Source organism: Hydra vulgaris, chromosome 10 (assembly GCF_038396675.1).
Source record: "Hydra vulgaris chromosome 10, alternate assembly HydraT2T_AEP".
NCBI lineage: Eukaryota > Metazoa > Cnidaria > Hydrozoa > Anthoathecata > Hydridae > Hydra > Hydra vulgaris.
In genome coordinates this window covers 9,415,001-9,434,241 of record NC_088929.1, presented here as the reverse complement: position 1 = coordinate 9,434,241, position 19,241 = coordinate 9,415,001, and the positions used below count along the sequence as shown (strand labels likewise).

At 28.0% G+C, this 19,241-nt stretch overlaps 3 protein-coding genes across 3 annotated transcripts; all 3 read right to left on the bottom strand.

Moving 5' to 3' along the window:
- Positions 1-10,317: 10,317 nt before the first annotated feature.
- LOC136086490 (uncharacterized) lies at positions 10,318-14,734 on the bottom strand. The gene is made up of 4 exons (XM_065808776.1): positions 14,430-14,734; positions 13,903-14,090; positions 13,470-13,534; positions 10,318-10,548 (listed from the first exon to the last, which is right to left on the bottom strand). The coding sequence occupies exons 1-4, from the start codon at positions 14,440-14,442 to the stop codon at positions 10,464-10,466; spliced, it is 351 nt and encodes a 116-aa protein (XP_065664848.1). The 5' UTR covers positions 14,443-14,734; the 3' UTR covers positions 10,318-10,463.
- A 2,138-nt stretch (positions 14,735-16,872) lies between these two features.
- Positions 16,873-17,382, bottom strand: LOC136086117 (uncharacterized). The gene has a single exon (XM_065808388.1). It carries the CDS (start codon positions 17,380-17,382, stop codon positions 16,873-16,875), a length of 510 nt encoding a protein of 169 aa, XP_065664460.1.
- A 140-nt stretch (positions 17,383-17,522) lies between these two features.
- Positions 17,523-18,074, bottom strand: LOC136086116 (uncharacterized). Its single transcript, XM_065808387.1, has one exon. The coding sequence runs from the start codon at positions 18,072-18,074 to the stop codon at positions 17,523-17,525; it is 552 nt and encodes a 183-aa protein (XP_065664459.1).
- Between the last annotated feature and the right edge of the window lie 1,167 nt (positions 18,075-19,241).

The window sequence follows — 19,241 nt, the reverse complement described above, 5'->3', positions numbered from 1 at the left end:
ACATAAATTTTACTAATATAAGTAAATAATTTTATAACGTAGTTACATTTTAATATTGTACTTTTGAAAAAATATTTTTTGTCCTAACTTCCGTGAGCGGTAGTGTATATATATATATATATATATATAAATATATATATATATATATATTTATATTTATATATATGTATATATATATACATATGTATATATATATATATATATATATATATATATATATATATATATATATATATGTATATATATATATATATATATATATATATATATATATATATATATATGTATATATATATATATATATATATATATATATATATATATATATATATATGTATATATATATATATATATATATATATATATATATATATATATATATAAATATACAATTTCAGTTAGTTTAGTTTCCGAAATTTTATTCAAACAAGTTTTAAACCAAGTTTTACCAATTAAGTGTTAAAGGCCAAGTTTAGTTTAAAGTAATTCAATTATTTCATTTTATTATTTTATTTAAACCTCGTTTTTATATTTTTCCTATGGAAATATTTCTTTTATAAAACTACCTCAGATTCTTTGAAAAATCTCACATCGAATAGTTAATTTAAGAATTAACTATTCGATGTTAAAAATCTCACTTCGAATAGTTAATTCTTTATAATAAAGAATTAATTATTCGATGTGAGATTTATTTTACAGGTTAAAAAGAGTTTTATTTAAGTTTTTTATTTAAGTTTTTTATATACACTGCGCCACGCGTATTTTTATTTTATTTTTACCGTTCCTTATGCAAAATAAAACTTAAAAGATAATTTTGGAATCAAAATCGCATGAAAAATTAACAAAAATATAAAATTCATCATCTTCATTGGTGCCATGCTGCAAAAGAAAAATTTCTCTCCGATGATATTCGGAAAAGTTAAATCACGGTCAAAAACGTCTTTTTTTTTGTCTAGTTTCCATATTTTAGAACCAAACATGTAAAAACCTTAACCCTGACCAGAACTTCTGTTCCATTTTTGTTTGTTTTTATGCCACAAAATTTTAAAACCTTTTTTAAATCTGTCGCTAAGTTTCCTAAATTCCATATTCTCCCCCAGCGCATACTTTAATTATGAATAATAAATAACAAATGTTTATTTGACAATAATATAAAAACTAAACAATAAATGTTTTATAACATCATAAAGAAAACAATGTTGTAATAAACAATGACCAATCTAATAACAAAATTAGGTGAACATATATGTTATAATTTTTTGTTGTTCAATAACTAAACTTTCTTGTTTTTCACACTAAATAAAGACAATTTACACTAAATAAAGACAATTTTCTAATACAATGTCAGACTATTTTTAAATACAATTTTTAAATACAATTTCACACTAAATATAGACAATTTTTAAATACAAAGATTAATTTGTTGCATAAAACATAAGAAAATTTTTGAAACTTCAAGAATATATATTCTCTGCTGAAAAAAGGTGGTCACTATGTCAAATCGTAAAAAGAACCTAATATAGTCATTTCTTCATCTTCTTCAATATAGCTTTTATCGCGTAAGTAGTTTTGTTTATCTTCCTTGTCTAATAAAGATGATTTGGTGTAAAGAAAGGCTAACTTTTCCACATTTTCATTTAATAGTCTGTTTCTTCACTTTTCATGAATGAAATTATATGTGCTCCAAACTCTTTAACTAGAAGCAAAATATGTCGGAACTGTAAATAACCTGATTGCAATTTTAGATAATTTTGGAAAATTGCTTTTTCCAACAATTGCCCAGTATTGAAAATGTGACATTTTAAAAATTTCTTCTTTGATATTGTCTGACATAAAAACAAATTGTGTTAAATATTTATTCAACTCAAAAATAGCTAAACTGATTTATTTTTTTGAATCATAAAATGTTGTAAAATATTTTTTTTAAATTGTTTCAAATTGTCTAATTTATCTGAACCAATCATGTCATCACTAGCACTTATATTGGTGATAAAACAAAAGCAAATCCCATAGATTATGTATGGAGAAAGGCCCACCTTTCATATGTGCTGTTCATGATGGAATAATTGTCAGGAATAATTTTGTTGAATAATTGTTCAGGAATATTTGTCAAGGTATTACTTGACAATTATTTCTGAATCTAAATCAAGTTTTTCAAAATGACAGGAGTCTTTTAAAATCATTGTAAATGTTTGCTAAATCATAATTATCTTATTCAAATTTTCCAATTATATTCCTTGGAAATTCAAGTTTGATTAATAAGCTTTTGACTTTTTTCCAAAACTCACAATCAGAAATAATTTTTATAAACGATTTTTTTCTCTCTGATTCTTTAATACTTGACATGTGACCCTCAATTAGGAGTTCAATAATAAATTTGGCATTCATTAATTTTGATAAACAATTATAATGAGTATACCAACGAGTGTCAACAGGAATCACTAAGGTATTTTGAATTCTATACTGTTTTTTTAATTCATTAAACCTATATGAAAGCAATTGTATTCTTTTGATAATAAAAACAACTTGTAAAGCAGATGTCATTGCTTCTTTAAAATAATCCAAAGAAATTATATCTTTTATAAGTAGATTAATAACGTGAACGCACATCCATTAGCAAAAATTTTAGGAAACTTACATTCAATAACATTCCATGCACTTCTCATTAAACTTGTGTTATCACTTATAATTGAAACATGTTCATCACTTCCTAATTCTTCCTCAAACTTTAAAATACCTTCAGCAATAGTTTTCTCTATTTGAGAAACATCACTAGTGTTTTTAGATTTAAAAAAAAAGGTTGTTTTCCAGGAATTATGATAACATAGTTTACAAGGTGATCATTTGACCAACCATCACTTATAATTGAAAAATAAGGACTTTCGCTTATCATTTTAAGCCAATATTGTAATACTTTTCATACTAATTTCTCAGAAGTGTAGTTCTAATTACTTTTTCTGATGGCATATGGTTTATATAAGCCGGTCTCAAAGCACCTATGGTTTATATAAGCCGGTCTCAAACCACCTATAAAGTTTTTAAAAGCTGAAGAGTTTATAACATTAAATGGAATTCCAGTTCGAAAAACAAAATTTGACAATAATTCATCATATTGCAATTGCTCAGGTTCGTTTAAAGTGTCCATCCAATTTATTATGGTAGAATTTTTATTAAATTTATTTGGAATATCAGACCTTCCACTTTGTTAACTTATCAAATTTTATATCAACTTATACCAATTTTATTACTTACAGGTTTATCAAAAAAAAACTGTTTTTCTTTATCAGATATACCAGAACAATTAGCTCTTTTATGACTGCGCAATTTATCAGACGACCAATAAACTTCAATGCCACAGCGAATGCATTTTCCTTTTTTTAGTAAAAATATTCTTGCTTTTTAGATATCTTTCAATACATATTTTAGCTTTCATCTAAATCATTATTAAATAACAGTAAAACGTGACTTTTTAACTCAGTGAATTAATACTAATTCAACAACAACGTGATGATTTTATTTTTTTAAACATAACCAACACTTTTGTTGTTATATAAAACTTATTTAGCTCTAAAGGACTTAGTATTTTATTTAAACTTTTATGTAAAATTGTTATACTTACTTAACTAAATGTATATAAAAATGTTAAATTGCTGAGCATTTCGGAGTGCTGTAAGCTAAACTTTAATTTACACCACCTCGAAATCTTAAACAATGTAATATTTTTTTATACATTTAGTTGTTCAGTAAAAATATAACAATCTTACATCTAAAATACTTTAAACTAAAACACTTTTGATATAAATATTTATATTAAATGCTTATAGTAAAACATTTATAATAAATGGAATAATGGAACATCCACTTAAAATAGATATTTTAGTTTTTTAAAGCACTTGCGTTGATCCGTGTGGAAGTGACCAGTAACTAGATTTAAGCTACCGGTAGATTACCGTTAAGTTACCGGGTAGTAACGTTACCGGTAAGTAACTTGCCGAACCCTAACCCCAGCACCACAAACCACTGATTTATCAATTTTTTTTTGTGCTGAACTTGCCTCACTATCACTGATATCTACACTTGAGGTATACAATAGTTTACCCATCATTAATGAAGCAACGTTAAAATTATCTAGAATAATTTAAAGAAATATAAACAATATAAAAAAATATTATAAAATGTGCAAACATAATTTATTCGTATTTAAAAAAAACAATAACAAAATCATGAAAATAATCTGCTTAAATATACTTGATCCTCCAAGTATACGAATTGTATATTTCCCTCAATTGCTACTTAGTGCAACAAAGTTAATAACAGCATTTTGCCACAGACTTTGAATGATGTGAATAAAATGTTTCTGTGTTGCTTAATAGCCAACTAGAACATATAACATCCATAGAGCAGCCTTTTGATTTACTTCCTTCTGTTTTAAATGCAACTACCACAAACTTCTTATTAATAAGTTCTTGCTTTGATTGTGACATAATAAAGATATTGATCTATATTATTAAAAGTTACATATAACAGCTACAACATTAAAAGTTAAAATTCAAATATATATATATATATATATATATATATATATATATATATATATATATATATATATATATATATATATATATATATATATATATATATATGGTTAACATGACAAAATGTATAACTGAATCATAAACACTTCTCTATCTTTATTTAATATAACTTAAATTTCCATTTAAATTCGGGTTTTTTTTATTAAAATTGAAAAACTCATAATGATGTCGGCAAACGTAATAGGATGTTGCTACACACTATACTCTTACGTTTGTTCAAAGCGTTAAAATAAAATTGCTTTGTTAACATGGCTATTGTATTTTAACGCTTTCCGTTAAAGGTTAATGATTTTTCTTTTATATGCGTTTGAATAAGTTTAAAATAAATGAAAAATTAAAATCATTTAATTAAGTCTAAATATTACTTAATAAACTACTACATCATTCGCTAATCATATGTATAACTTGCCCTTTTAATTATTATGTATTTGTCAAACTTGTTGACTTTAAAATGCCATTATTGATATTATATAAAGATACGCATGGCTACAAATATGTCAGTCAATATTATCCAATATTGGCTAAATAATAACTTTTCAATATTTTTTCGCCATTATCGGCCAAATATATATTACATAAATATCGGCGCATTATTGGCTAAATATATTGTAGGTCAATATTAGCGCAATATGGTTTAAAAATATTGGCGGTATATTGGATATCTTGGCCAATATTGGCTAACATACCCAATATTCCGCCAATATTGTTTGCTTCTTGGGTATATTCTTGCCCCTTGGCCCACAATGAAATCCATAACTAAGCCATTTGAACTGGCAAGAGCATAATTTTTTAGCCCAATTAGATTTGGATTTGGCTTGTTGGCAACATATCGGTGAAGAGGACAAGTTCCTGTAAATGGGATCATTTGTTCATCAATACTCAACTCCCAGCATCTTCGGCATTAAAAGGAAGCCTTTTCTGGCACGATCCGTTATGGGTCTGACTTTCAACAGACGATCCAGTTTTTTTTGCTCATCTGTCACATCAAAGTCCACGATAACCTTCAAGTTGTTTAAGATTTGAAACATCTATTTCTAGAATAACTTCAGCAATAACTGGTAAGCTAAGTTTCATATGCAGTTAGGGATATGATACGCTAGAAATCATTAAACTAGCCCCCAAGAAAAGGTTAAATTTCCATTGATGTGGTATCTAAACTTTTACCAGTTCGATTTGTTGAATTGACATTTGTGCAAAGTGCTATTTGCTCAAAAAACTCTTCATCGAGGTATTGCTTTATATAATTCAATGTATTCCATTCACTTCTTTCATTTACACTATCAGGAATAGGATTAAAAGTAACTATACTTGGTGAGAAATCTTCAACATGATTATACAATAAGCATCAGTTTGTTGTGTTATAAGGAGGCTTACCGTCATTCTCATCCTCATTTTCAGAATCATGATCGTCATCAAACACCTCTTTATTTTGAGTTTTATTTTCGATATCTTCCCCATTTGACAAGTCTAATAAATCTGAATCATATTTGTGTATAGCATTCAAAACATCTTTCAGCAAAACTGTAATAGATAAAATCAATTAAATGCATTCAATGAAATATTATACAAATTAGTTTTAAAAAAATTATTGACATGGTTTTATGAACCGTAATTTTTGTAATGCTCTATCAGTAATACGAGTAATCCTTACCCTAAATCATATTCAATCAACCCTCTTTGCATGATGATATCCTATTTTACCCACAACACATATTTTAAGAAAAATATCAATAATCCAAACTTAAACCCACTGTCCATCGTAGTGGATACTTCATTTGTTTGACTATAAAATTTTTCCAAGTAAAGTTAACTAAATATAATATGTGTTAAAATATCCCCAAAATGATAATATTAAATAATATAGCTGATTTTAGCGTGAAAAGCAAGATTTAAAAGTAAAAATTTTAATATTTACCTCGTTGTTTTGAGTTGAAAGTTTTCCCCAAATTCGTCGCCGTTTGAGTAAACAACGACAATTAATTTTCTTATTTTTAAGCCTAAGGATTATGCGACCAATATGTCCATTGTAATTTACAGCGGTTATGAATTGTTAGCTTGTTGTGTTAATAAACTATGAATTTTCAAAGGTTATCCTTTGTAATTGACACAGGAATTGAAGAGGTTAAACCATTATTTAAGTAAACTTAATATTCAAATGAACTTAATATTCAAGTAAAACAAATTATTACCTGAGATTCTTATCAAATGACCTTTGTGTTCCAATGCAACTCTTACAATCTTATCCTCTGTCCTATAAAATTTTATCATTATTTATACGGCGTTGTTCTGCATAAAATGATTTAAACTTTATTGAACATAATATATTATACATTGACAAAAAAACTTACTCAAAGTATTACGATCGTTTTGTTCATTAATAATAGCAATATGAAAAAATATTAAAAAATATCATTCAAAATCATTAAAAATATAAAAAAAAAACAATATAAATAATCAATGAACTTGTTTTATGAACAATATTTTATAACTTTTCTTTTTTTAAAAAAAAAAAGTTTAATCATATATTCTTTTTAAAAAAATTGACTATATCGACATCAGTAAGTTTCCCAAAAAACTCTCGCTCGCCGCACGGTACATCGCCACAGCTTTCTCACCTATACGAATGGACGGAGGAGGTACAACTAAATTCGAGATTGGAGGGGGAGGGTATGTGTTTTCTGAGATACAGTTTATCAATCTAATAAACATCTTGTATATAAAATTTATAAAAACATATTTCAATATATAAAATAAAAATATTTAATTTACACAAACTTTCCTACTTTCAAACCGTTAATTTCCAAGCAGCATTTATATTTTCCTATATAAATGTTTTACATCGAACACATCGATACATCTACATACAATAAATATAAAATAAAACAAGATCATCAAGTAACATAAAGAAACAGATAATAAATAAACTTACAACATTTTTTTAATTAAATATAGGCTTGTAGAACGCAACTATAAAAAATTTATAGAGTCACTTTTCACGCCCATTTTTTTTAGATATTTTTTCAATGAACAATTTCATACTCACAAACGCTGGTAAAACACTAAAGTATCAACACAGATTAAAATATTTTTATGTGCATTGTTATGTGCTTTAAAAAGAAAATATTGTCATAAAATAACTACACGCGAAGTACGGATTAAACTAACGTGACAAAAAGATAAAAAATTTTAATTTAAAATGACTTAATTTGATTATCTATTAGTTTAATATGAGGTCAACAAGTTTTTTTAACTTCAATATTAAAAAAGGATTAAAAGTACCATGGCAACATAATAAAAAACAGATTAAATATTTCTATTGGTTTAAAATGACGTATTTTGATTTTCTATTGGTTTAAAATGAGATCAAGATGGAATAGGAAAATAGTTTTAATTGACGTCAGTTTTACGGCTAAGAAAAGCAAAAAACTCATCTTTAGCAATGAGCAATCGTCATCCGTTTTTTTTATCTGTCTGTTATTGCGCTAACTCCGACCAATCCTATCCTTATTATTTTGTCTATCATTTTCATGCAATGTTTTACTAAAGGTTGTTGACGATTTGTCAAATATGCTGGAATGATATCCTTATATTTTCTGTAACATGAATGCGGTCTCCTATTTTATGCGTAACTAAAAGAAAGGAAAATGTGTAGTTTGAACAGATTGAATCTAATTAAGTTTAACAATACAACAATGGTAACAATAATATTATTTTTGAAATTTGTAAATGGAAATAAAATTAATGTTATTTATTTTTGTAATCACCAGTGCTATTATATAAGTGGTTGTAGCATAATTAACATAAAAATAACTAACTTTTCATAATTTAAGGAAAAAATTCCTCTATACAAATTCTAAGCAGAGCTGTCAGGGAAGAATTTTTTCTTTTCTCCAAAAAAGACTATATTTTACAGATTGGTTTTTCGCTTAGTTCCATTGTAAGTATTATTATTTTGCAATAAAATTTTTCGCCGAAAAGCAAATATCCATATCTGAAACAGAAGATTAACGCTACAAGCAATGACAACACAAAACTGAAATAAAATAAGGAACAATGTTAATTTTAAAAAATAGTAAATATTTATTCTTAAGGACTCTAGCTAAAGGGCAGATAAAAACCAAAATATTTTTATTTTTTGTAATATATATATACTAACTTTTTGGTTACATAACCAAGTACTATTTAAATATTCTGCTAGTTTTGGGTTACTTTTCCTCTTTTCTGAATCATTCAACACGTCAATAGCATTTTGGCAAAATTCCTCTATAGTTGTATGAGTAGTTTTAACTTAACTGCATCTTTATCAACGCAACATCTATTACCAGTTTTAGAAAGCCAAGCTTGCCCTCTAAATTAAATTAAATTGCCCTCTAAATTAAATTGCAAATTAAAACATTCCATCCTAAATAGAAGCAGTTGGATTAAATGATTATATAACAGTTGGATATAATTAAGATAACTTTTAAAAAAATAAACAAAACAAGATTTTTTAACAGTCCTCAATTAACAATCCTCACCTGGAAACACTGATACCAGTGACTTTATTTCTTCATTCATTCACTTGATCATGAGTGATCAGTTAAACAAAACTTTGGTTAAAATGTTGGGTTTCGTTTTTTAATGCGCAATAACGCTTCTGTAATTGCAGATGTTTCACTTTTACACACACAAATAGCAACAACTTAATAATCAATGTTTGTGTTAGCAACCAGAAAAAAAAAGCGGTAGAGCATTCCTAGTTATGCGATATGTTGCATCAAAAAAATTTTTCTCAGTTTCATAACAATCAATAATGAATCTTAAACCTCAGGATCGTTTAAACTTTATTGACCATTCACTTATTTTATCACGCAAACAATCTTGGTTTATCAAAAATCTTCAAAGCTTCAGCATATAGTTTCGAATGGTCTTATTTATTGGAAAGTAATATTAGTATGTAAATTCCCAGTGGGCATTTCGACGTCAGAACAACGTCGAGCGACGTCGGATCTCGACGTCGCTCGACGTTGTTTTGACGTCGATGTTGGTTTAACATCGCTTAACATCGTTAAGCGATGTTAAACCAACATCGGAACAACGTCTTAATACCAACGTAAATAGATGTCATTTGACGTTGAGCGATGTCATACCAACATCGAAACGACGTCAGATAAACGACATTAATAGATGTCATTCGATGTTGAGCGATGTCAAGCCAACATCAAAACAACGTATTTCTATCGACGTAAATAGACGTCATTCGACATTGACGTTGTCAAATCAACATCGGAACGACGCTAGATTACAGACGTAAATAGATGTCATTCGACGTTGATCGATGTCAGACCAACATCGGAATGACATCATAATTCCAACGTAAATTAATAAATTAACGTCTTCAGACGTTAAGCAATGTCAAACCAAATATCGGAAAGATGTCAGATTACCGACGTAAATACGATGTCATTCGACGTAGAGCAATCTTAAAATAATTTAATACATATAATTAAATATAACATAAATTTCTGGCGTCCAAACATTCAATACAAAAACCAAATATATATATTTAAATAGAATCTTTGTGTAAATAGAATCTTTGTGTTGCCACCTTTCTCGGCAACAAGTTTGCTTGGAGCATACCGTAAAATCTTTTGCACTTCCGCTTTGATACCGCTTACCGTGGATTCCGTTTTTTTCATCATGACACTCGTTAAATAGAAAGTTGACAGTATAAAAGTATAAGAAACCATATAAAAGTTATTTCAGGGATTAAATAAAGTAAGCAATAAACTAATGAGAGTTTAAATAATCTGTTAACGTAAACATTTTATTATAAAACAAGAAAAAAATACCAACGATAAGCTCGTAAATTTTTAACTTTTCGGAACTTCATTTATCTTGCGTGTCTGATTTTTTTTGATGGCGGTTTGTTCCTTTCATGTTGAAACAAGCCATAACTTTTTGTGACATCAGGCTATAATAACAAAATAATTACATATATATATATATATACATACAAATATATATATACATATATATATATATATATATAAAAACATATATATAAATACATACATATATATATATATGTATATATATATGCAAATATATATATAAATACATATATATATATATATATATATATATATATATATATATATATATATATATATATATATATATATATATATATATACAAATATATAAATAAATACATATATATATATATATATATATACAGACAAAACATTTGCAACCAACATCAAACAATGCTAAAAAGTGTTCCTAATTTTACATGTCTTAAGAACGAAACGAACTATACTACCACAGCAAAAAGTTCAGGAGTCTGGAGTCATAGCATGCCATGACATGAGCAATTAGCTGACAGGTGACAACGCACAGGCAGAATTTCGCTGACAAGTGCCATTTTGCAGCGGACAAAACAAGTGCTACTTTTTTGGTTAGTTTCATTTTCTTAAGTCTGGTCCGTGTCAACGTCACGGAAGTTTTTTAATAATAATAGGAAATATCCAGAAGTTTCCAGAAGCATGCAGAAGTTTCCAGATGAAGAATCTGGAAGCATCCAGTAGCATCCAGAAATATCCAAAAACATTCAGAAGCATCCAGACGCATCCAGAAGCTTTCAGAAGCATCGAAAACAAGCATCTAGAATCTTCCAGAACAGGTTCACACAGGTTCATTTTACTATACAAGAGACATGTAAATCGACATGTAAATCAGTCAGTATATGGAAGTCAATCAGTCAGTATTATCAAGACAGTTTATCGAAGTGAGTTTTATCAAAGTGTTTTATCAAAGAACATCAATACAAGAAGTGAAATACAACAAGTGTTTCATTACATCAATACAGTCCACATCCAACCAAGACGTTGTGTTCCACAGAACATTATTGTATCATCACAAGGTAAATGTAACACGGTAAGCCTTGAGAACCGTAATTATTTATTTTTATGACTTCAAGTGCAAAAATGGCACCTGACAGCCTTGGATTGGAACTAAGAAAGAAAATTATTGGCGATTACGTAAGTGGAATGTCACAAAAAAGTATTTGTGATAAATATCGCGTGAAAAAATGGACCGTATCAAGACTATGTTCCAAATATCATTCTACGGGGACGTTGGCAGCAGATAACAAAGGTAGAAGACCGCGTTCCACCACTTCTAGAGAGGATTCTATAATCGTCAGATCCGTCAAGAAGGATCCCTGGATATCATCAGTCGAAATACAAAAGCAATTAGAGCTGCCTGTATCGGACCGAACAAACAGACGACGTGCTCTTGAATCCGGATTATTTTCTCGACGCCCTGCAAAGAAACCGCTGATTTCACTAAAAAACCAGAAGAAAAGACTCCTGTTTGCTACATCTCAAATTGACTGGAATGTGCAGAAATGGCGAATTGTCCTGTTCAGTGAAGAATCGAAGTTCAACATCATTGGGAGCGATGGCATTTGCCGTGTACGTCGATACTGCCATAAGACCGTGAAGCATGGTGGAGGCAATGTAATGGTCTGGGGGTGTTTTTGCTAACGGTCTAGGTCCAATACATCGAAACGATGGAATAATGGACCGTTTCATGTATAAAAATATCCTGAAAGATGTTAAGTAAACCTCATGCTGAATGGAATGTGCCAATAAAATGGGTTTTTCATCAAAACAACGATCCGAAACACACTGCAAAAGTAGTCAAACAATGGTTTCAAGACAACCACCTATCGGTGATGGATTGGCCGCCTCAATCTCCGGATCTCAACCCTATCGAGAACCTGTTGGAGATCGTCAACCGCAGAATTAATCGTGAAGGTGTTCGTAATAAGGATCAACTGTTTGAACAAACCCAAAAGGCCTGGGCAGCGATTCCACAAAGTTTGATTGATCACCTGATCGAATCTATGCCTCGAAAATGCAAGGCTGTGATCAACAACAAAGGATTCGCCACGAAATAATGATAGCGAAATACAGCTTGGTCAACATTTTGTCGAGTTCCACTTGTTTTGTCGAGAAGGAAATCAACTTTTTTTCAATACTTTTGATTAATTTCTTAATTTTCGTGTACAAATAATGAACTTTGTGATGAATAAAACTTGAAGAACTTTGTCTCTAAACAGTTACTTAGTTATTTCTCTAAATTGAAAAAATGCAGCACTTTTATATAAAGAAACTAAGTTAGCATTATTTGGTTGCACTCGTTTTGTCCGATACTGTATATAAAGCCTTTAGGCTTACGGAAAAGCCTTTTGAAGCCGAAACCATTTGGCAAAGAAAGATAAGTGTTTTTAATAATTTATTACTGCTCTGTTCTTTAAGAACATTGTAGAATACACTAATATTAATAAATAATGTTATTGTAATGTAAAATTAGCGCCCCAGCATAGTGTAAACTTTACATTATTCTGGCCTACTACATCGCATAGGAAAGTAACAAATTACTGAGATCATCACCTTTTGTAATCAGCTTAATTAAGATTTGTTGTATATAATAAGTTCTCATAGTTTTGCTATGGAAATAGTTGTATTATAATAAGTTCTCATAGTTTTTGCTATAATATCTTCTATGAAAACTGTAATATTCATCTAATATCTGGTGTAATATCAGTAAAAATTTCTTATTTTGTAAAAAATGATTGCACAAGGTGAAAAAATATTTTTAATAACACATAGTTACCCATATAAAAATATACTTTGAAACAACTCATAAAAATCCACCTTTCTAGTCTGCGTAACTTAAATTTATTGAAAACAATTCGTCTTCTAACAATATTTAGCAATACAAATAGTATTTTACTTAATTGAAAGTAATTCTATGGTTAATACAAAATTTGGTGTTTGACATTAAATTTGTTTTTGATTCAACACAAAAACATCACAATTTTACCTTTCTAGGATGTTTTTAATATTTTCTTTCAAAGTAATTCCACCAACTCTTGAAAGACGAGCAATCTAAAAAAAAGAGAATTTTGATATTATGCCTTACTTTTTCTTTATACTTCTTTTACTGTAAATATTAGATTGAGTTATAAATTTAATATATATTAACATAGACAAGACATAACAAAAACATTTTTGAAGTTATTAACTTCATTAAATTAATTAGTTGGAATAAGAGCATAGAATTTAGCAACATTTAAAAACTTTGTAAATACTTTTAAAAACAATTATTCCTAATAAAACAATAACCATATCCTTTAAATAAACTCATTCATCTGAAATAACTGTACGTTTTCTTTTATAATAACTGGATATGTGAAACAATAGATAAACTATTAGATAAACCGTTTATCTAATTCCCAAATAAAATGATAACTTACAAGTTTCTTAGACAGATCTTCATCACTAATCAAGATCTTTTCAAAATCCAAAAGTTCATCAACTTGGAGAAATTTAGCAGGAAGATTACTTAAATTCATTCCAGCCACTGTTGTTTCACGATGTTGGTGTATTGTATTGTGGTTTTCTAACTGCTTTGTCAGCAATTTTATCACAGTGTATTGAAAGTCTAAACGAGAAAAAGTGATTATTTACCCAATAATGAAAATATATGACCCATTGAGATTTACTATTTTTTAAATAAATTTGTTTAAATTTGTTTGGAAATTTTGTTGATAAACAAAATACCTTTCATGTAGGTAATAGCTAGAGATTACTAACTAGTAGAAATAAATAGAGGGAATAATAAGTATTTTAAACTACCACTTGAGTATGGTGATCAAAAGCTAATCAAAACCAGGCTTGTGGAGTGTATGAAAAAATGTGCCGTACTCTGGACGTATGTGCTGCATAACTTAAAACTTAAAATAACATTCAAAACAAAATCCTAAAATAATAAAATTCTCACCTCCAACGTCCATAGGAAAATCTTTCCGTCTAAAATGCACTGCATCTTTTCTTTTTATTGGGGTAGACTTACAGACAATTGGTGATACTGCAACCAACCCAGGTCTGGAGACATTTGAATTTGCATGAGAAGATCTTGAGTCTGAGTTTGATCGAGATCGTGAACATCGTGATTGGGACCTAGACTGTGAGCAAGACTTCAAACGTAATGGGGTCTTCGACTGCAAATGTGACCTTGAATGTGAATTAGACTTCGAGTGTGAACCTGATCTTGATTGTGAACGAGGCTTCGACTGAAAACATGATCTTGAACGTGAACGAGGCTTAGACCGTAATCGTGACCTTGACCGTAAATGTGCTCGTGAATGCAAGTTTGACCCTGAATGTGATCTTGAATGTAAACCAGGTTCTGAGTGATTTGACCTTGATGGTGGTGGTCTAACTGGAGTGGATTGTAAACGGGGTGGTGGGGCAGTTCCAATGACTTTACATGTTGGGAATGTTGGAGGTATATTTGGAAAGATTTTTCCTGTAAGGTAAAATGCAAAAAATAAATTAGATACTAACAAAAACTAATACAGAAAAGGCAAATACCTAAAAAGTAAAAAAAAGTACCTGGTTAAAGCTCAGGAAATAAAATATACATACAAACAAAAAGTACATTTTATGCTGCATATGTTAACATAAATAATAAATATCTACAATAGAACATCAACTTACCTTTATCAGAAGAAATTATCTCCACTGGTTCCATTATTTCCTCGGTGGTCGTGTAATCTGTGCAGCCTTCACAGTCTTCTTTTGTACCTTAAAAAACAGCAATAAAAACTGATAAAAAGAATAATTTATTACCAATTAACAAGATTCAAAACTTCCATAAACATCAAATTCACTGGTATTGAGTTTACACCCAACCTTATGAGCTTTAGTGATATAATACTTAAAAGTAAACCAACTTATATCTTATATCTATATATTTTATTTAATTGTATATTTATATATGTTATTATTTATTTTCATGATCAATTTTTGAACATAATAAAAATCCTTGATTACTAAAAATGTCGTAATGCTGTATGCACACAACATTAGTTTAGTTTCTCTGGTATAACTACAATAAAAATATATAAAATCACTTAAAAAATATTTAATACATAACACTAATTTTCACTTTGATTAGAGACTTTTCTTGTTGTATCCACCCAACTTGAAGGAATTACTCTCTCAAAATCTTTTTTATTTTCCAATTTTTTAAATTTCAAATAAAACTTAACAAAATAAATGCAAACACATTATTTGGCATATCTGCATCTAGGCTCATATCTAGGTATCTATATAGGCTAGATAATTAAAAGATCATATATGTTACACCTCTAAATTTAAGGAGGCAATAGAAAGAGAATATTGAAAGACCTAATAACAGTTATGTTCCAAGAAGTGTTTAAAAAAATTTTGTATAATAGATAATAAAACATAAAATCATTTTAAAACCATAATAACATCACCAAACTATAAGTTAAAGTAAAACTTTACATAATAAAATATTAACAAAAAAGATGCTGAAGTTAAATAAAAACAGCTCACAAAATACTTTGAAAAAAATAAATTAAAACAATCTTTAATTTTAAAAATACCCTCTAATATATATATATATATATATATATATATATATATATATATATATATATATATATATATATATATGTTTATATATATATATAAGAATATATTATATATATATATATATATATATATATATATATATATATGTTTATATATATATATAAGAATATATATATATATATATATATATATATATATATATATATATATATATATATATATGTTTATATATATATATAAGAATATATATATATATATATATATATATATATATATATATATATATATATATATATGTATATATATATATATATATATGTATATATATATATATATATATATGTATATATATATAAGAACATATATATAAGAATATATATATATATATATATACACACACACACACACACACACACACACACACACACACACACACACACACACACACACAACTTAATAGCTTTATTTATATGTCAAAACTATAAGAAAAAAAAATTCAAACAAACTTAAAATCTAATATTGTGAACATAAGGCATCAAAACATAACTTTGATTACGAGTTAAACAGACAAGTTTCCGAAGAATTTCATTTTTAGAAATAATTATATTGGTCATTCGAATATCTTTATCAAAAACGTAAATACCCAAATGTCTTGAGTCACAAGGTTCAAGAAAAAGATAACTTGTACGCCTTTTATTAACAACTTTACAACTATACAACTCATTATCCAATTTTTCTATCACACTGACTAAGTTCCTATTTTTAAACAAAACCAACTATCTCTGTTAATACTTGAGATCTCATCTTTTATATGTTTATGTTTAATTAATTCGCTTGCATTCTCTAACTCTACTTCTTTTGATGACTTGAACAAGTGGACTATTTGCATTTCTTATAAAATGCTTTAAAACCTGCATATGGTTTTCAAACTTAAAAGCTGACATTGAAATCAGATCTTCTCCATGATTCATGACATCTTCATGTATATGGATCAAGGAATGGGTGTTATATGTTGAAAAAGTTCGACCATAAAAATCTTTTGCGTTAAAAACAAACCACTCCAGAAGCTCTTTCGCATATGGTAACAATGCGGTTCTTCTTTCAACCTCTTTGTAGCACGTAATTCTTATTGCAATACTAAAAGAAATAAAATTTCTATAGCTATCTCTTGTCAGAATTCCTTTTAAAACAACTGGACCAGTGTACAAAAGAAATTGTTTAAACTCAGTGGCTTGCCACATTTTTAACTCTTTTAAAGATCTTGGCTGCCTATTACATTCACTTGGTAACTTTAATTGCTCCAGATGACAAGATATTTCGTTAATTTTCATCTGAGAGAGTCTGCAAACTCTTTGACCTTCTTTCAGAAAATAGAGTAATCTTTTTGTTACACCTAAAAAAACTTAATGCATTGAGTCCAGCAAAAAGTTTTTAACACAAGGAATCTCATAATCAATAAGTATACTTCGACTCAATTGATGACTTCCTTGATAACTCTGATGTGAAAAGTCCAGATCATTGCCAAAGGACATTGTTGCTCTTCAAAAATAACCCTATTTTCTAGATAAGTGCCTTCTACAATACATCTTTCACAAGAGTAATATCCACTCTCCGCCTTGACACATTTTAACATCTGCCTTGCTGGAGCATCACAGCAAAAATATTTTAAATCAAGTTTAAACAACAAATTGTCGAAAGTAAAGCCGTTTGCCTTTAAATCACGAAATTCTACTAAAAAATCTTTTAGAAATTCAAAAACAGGATCTGGTTTTTGCATTCCACAGTACAATGCTATAATAAAAGGTTTCATTCCTCCAAATGCACCAAGTATTGGCCAAAACTGTTTACTACTGCTTTTGAACAAAGGAAGTCCATCGATATTAACTTCTAAATATATTGGATTTAGAGATAACTTATTTCCTGTATACATTTCCATTATTTTCGTTATACCATTTAAAATACCAAGGTAAACATATTCTCCTCCACTAACAGTTAAAGTCTGTATATAACGTGGCGTTTTCATCAGCGTCCTGCAATCTTTTGGTAAATTGCTATGTCCATTTTTACTAAGAATCTCTAAAAGTTCATTAATGCATACACGTGTTCATTTGTTTCGAGCAGCCCAGGAAGCTAGTTCATCAGAAAGAAAATATTCTACAACTGGGTCAATATTTTCAAAACTTATATTAGTAAGATCTTGAGAATGCAACGTACTACTCTTATCACTTAAATTCTCAATAGGAGAATTATTAAAACTGTTATTACTAAAATGAACTGATTCAGAGTAAAGAGATTCAACTTCATTGGTAATAAACTGTACATTGTCATCATCACCATCTTGTAGGGCCTCGATAATTAAGTGACTGATTACACGATTATGTGCTCTCCAATTATTTATGTAAGACATCTAAAAAATAAAAATTATTTTCAACGACAACAACTTTCAAACACTGCTCTCCTAAAACAAGCACGACAAGCCATGCAAGCTGCTCCTCTAAACAACTTTTTGACATAACAGTTCTAATAAAAAGATTTTATCGCCGGCTAAGGTTTTAAGAAATAAATTAATTTGAAATTTACATAATAGACTAATAAGAAAATTAATTTAATTAAATTTTATTATAAAGTTATGTTAAAAAATAATTATAATAATTTTAAGGAAAATGATTAAAAAACAAATCAAAGGTTCATTATAAAAATCGAATGTTTAAAAAGATGTTCAGTTGAATGCTTTCTTTTAATAATTTAAAAAGAATGTTTGAAAATCTTTGAATGAATGAGTTTGAATATACATACATACATACATCGCTTTTTTTAAACTTGTTTTTAATGATCTTTAAAGAATAAACTTATCTTTTGTATCTTTTCTTTGTTAATGTTTTGATCTTTAAACTTATAACGATGTTGTCTTAATTTGTAACAGTAAAATATTTCTATACTTAACAATTTTTTGTAATGGAGTTTATTTTAAGCAAAGTCTATTTTATGAAATTTGTTTAAAACATTTTCAAAAGTTCAAAATCATTTGTTTCATTCCTATGGTTCATTCATTTATTTAAAGTCAATTCTTGAAGTTTTAACGACGTTAAAACACCAAGAATTTAAAGCATTTAAGCAATGACATTTTCGCGCAGTTTTGTGGATAATAAAAGTTAATAGAACTTTAAAACTTTAAAATTAGCAGGGGCTT